The sequence below is a fragment of the Helianthus annuus genome, chromosome 1, assembly GCF_002127325.2.
Source record: "Helianthus annuus cultivar XRQ/B chromosome 1, HanXRQr2.0-SUNRISE, whole genome shotgun sequence".
NCBI classification, from domain to species: domain Eukaryota; kingdom Viridiplantae; phylum Streptophyta; class Magnoliopsida; order Asterales; family Asteraceae; genus Helianthus; species Helianthus annuus.
The window spans coordinates 8,459,154-8,461,921 of record NC_035433.2 but is presented as its reverse complement, the minus strand read 5'-3'; the positions used below and the strand labels follow the sequence as shown (position 1 = coordinate 8,461,921).

The window sequence follows — 2,768 nt, the reverse complement described above, 5'->3', positions numbered from 1 at the left end:
AAAGAAACAATTATTTTGAATAATAAATGCTATATATCCATGAAATACATAATAAATTTTTCGAACTTTTGTATGATATATTGTTCATAACATGGTATATAAATTATAGTATACGTAAATTGACATTTTGCACCATGTTAGAAACTTATATCAAAGATATTTTAACCTCATTAAAATAATTTCAAACTTTACCAAACGATATGAAAATGTAAAAAACACTTACGTCAAAATGAAAACTATAAAATATGAAGCAATAATAATATTCAAAGTAATAAAATTGTCTTCACAAAAAGCATAATTAATAAAATAGTAAAAACGTTCAATGATGCAACACCATTTGAAGACCATACTGCAAAAGTCCTTATTTCTCAATTTTTGGCGTCAGGAGATCCAAGCCGACAGCATCGTTGATTTCAACTTTCCCAGGACTGTTACGACGTTTAGTAGAAGAGCTATCAACAGCATCAACATCATAAACATCTTCCAGATTACGTTTAATGTTATCGAACTTCGTCGCTTCTTGATCACTACCATCTATAGGATCTGGCGTAACGCTGTCACCCATCACAGATTGAGATTCCTGAAACTACGTCATATATAAAAACATCCATTGGTTTCATAAAAATGTAATATATATAAAGGAAAAAAAAGTGTAGAACAACACAAGTATAATACCTTCCCTAAACCTTTGACATTACCAACTGAATCTGACAAACTTTGAACATTTGACTCCGAAAAGTCAGACTACAAAAAGTTAGAACTGTTTCAATTTATGAATAAAGACATATAGTTATCAATAACCGAAATATTATTATGCATGGAAGAAAAGCGTAACCTCATTAACTTTCCATTTTTTCTCCAAAGCAGAAAGTAGATCCTCATCGGAAGATAACATTGAAATCCCATAGTTTTCAACCTGGTTGGTAATGTTAAAACTGGAAATTTTTATTTGGAATGCAAACTTCTTGTTCAACAACACATCAAACTCAGATGGAAGTGATTGAAACGATCCTTCAGTGGAAGTGTCAACCTGTATAATGAGAAAGATATATATAACATATGTATAAATTGTGTAATAAATCATGCCAAACCTTTATCAGAATGATAAATATTTGTACCTTCGAGTAGATATCTAGCAGTTCTTTCGAGGTTTTTTTCAAAAGCTTAATAGCCTCATAATCAAACAAAGTACAGGAAATGGTTCCAGTTGAATCCTGAACCCTTAGAGGTATCTTGTATCTATTATACGAAAAAAAGTTAATAATTGTATAAAATTAGTTTTGAAATTAATTGTAAAATTGTATAGATACCGATGAACAGGAACAATGTCAACAGCATCACAATCTGGGTTTATACACTCAAACGACTTGTCATCCAACACGTCAAAACTGCCATCATCTCTTTCAACCAACTCAGTTTTCTCTTCAATTTGCTTCTTACAAACATTGCATGATAAATAATACCACGGCTTATCAATTGAAATAGCTATAACAGTACCAACAATGATAACCTTTTTCTCCTATCAAGTATATAAAGATTGTAGTTACAGATAAGTATATAGAAATGACATAAAAGATACGTGAAGCATATATATGTTTGATATACATACCACGTCAATAGAAGCAATAAAACCGTTCATAACAAAATCTTCAGCATTTAGAAACTCATCTTCTGCATTCGATATCACTTGGGAGCATGATTGTTTACTTGAAGATGATTTAGAAAACTCCTTCTCAAGATATCTATTAAAGTATAATAAATTAATAAAATGTTTAATCATTTTTTTAAAACGAATATTAAGCTATTAATGATATACCTGTCTTTGAATTCTTTGATCTCATGAATATCAGAATTTATGAAGACACGACTTGCTTCAAACATGTTAGTCAGTCCAACTTTACCTGATTGTAACAGACATTTAATTGAAATGACATGTATAAAATAATCATTTGTGCATTGTAAAGACTAATATGTATAATTAAAATACATTTCTAGATTACCATATGGGAAAAAAAGTGGGTTAATACCTTGATATATGTTAACTGTTCCAAAATGGACAAGTATAACCACATGAGCAGGTCGATTTTTGTCATTCATGTAGTTTGACAAAGTGATTGCATAATTTTCCCACAACGTTACACTAATCTTCTGATCTCTGTAAATATTAAAAGTCACATTATCATTTTATAGCATAATAATATATCAAAATTGATAGTGACTTATAAACATCTATATTAAGTATTTGTTATAACATTATTACTCGAGATCCTTCAAGGTAATGGTCATTCGTTTTGTTTTAGATCCATCCTTCCTATTTGCATCTTCAATAGGATATGAGACAACCAAATAACCGATGAAATCTGTATATTAAAATATAAGGAAAAATTACAAACAACTAATCATAATTAAAACATTTAAAAAAATAAAAAGTATATAGTATTTACCTATTGGTGTATTCACTTCAATCTTTTTACTCAACACAGATTTAAAATCAGTGAATTTAAATAAGTACCGAGGACCAGACCAGTTATCAGTTTTCAGAACAGATGTGAAAGCATAAAAAGATAGTTTCTGATCTTTTCCGGTAACCTTAATTTTGGTTGTATCTTTGGCTAGGGATGGTTTATGAATCAATAAACAGTCATCAACTACCAAAAACTTAAGGAAACGTTTGAAAAGCTTATGTAAACAGCTACATTGAATGAAGGCACCCTGCAATTTAAAAAATTGTTATAACGAATCATACAGAATTAACACGTATATTTATT

The 2,768-nt window shown here is 29.5% G+C and overlaps 1 protein-coding gene across 1 annotated transcript; it reads right to left on the bottom strand.

Annotated features, from left to right (window-relative positions):
• Positions 1-361: 361 nt before the first annotated feature.
• Positions 362-1,881, bottom strand: LOC110873444. Its single transcript, XM_022122407.2, has 7 exons — positions 1,817-1,881; positions 1,610-1,742; positions 1,311-1,519; positions 1,119-1,239; positions 836-1,030; positions 676-744; positions 362-586 (listed from the first exon to the last, which is right to left on the bottom strand). Exons 1-7 carry the CDS (start codon positions 1,879-1,881, stop codon positions 362-364), a joined length of 1,017 nt encoding a protein of 338 aa, XP_021978099.2.
• Between the last annotated feature and the right edge of the window lie 887 nt (positions 1,882-2,768).

Bases quoted from the DNA above. Each gene is read 5' to 3' on its own strand.
- LOC110873444 (XM_022122407.2), bottom strand. From the start codon at position 1,881: ATGTTTGAAGCAAGTCGTGTCTTCATAAATTCTGATATTCATGAGATC. The intron at 1,240-1,310 runs GTATCTATACAA...TTCGTATAATAG, and splicing joins GACATTGTTCCTGTTCATCG to ATACAAGATACCTCTAAGGG. The intron at 587-675 runs GTATTATACTTG...TATATGACGTAG, and splicing joins ATGTCAAAGGTTTAGGGAAG to TTTCAGGAATCTCAATCTGT.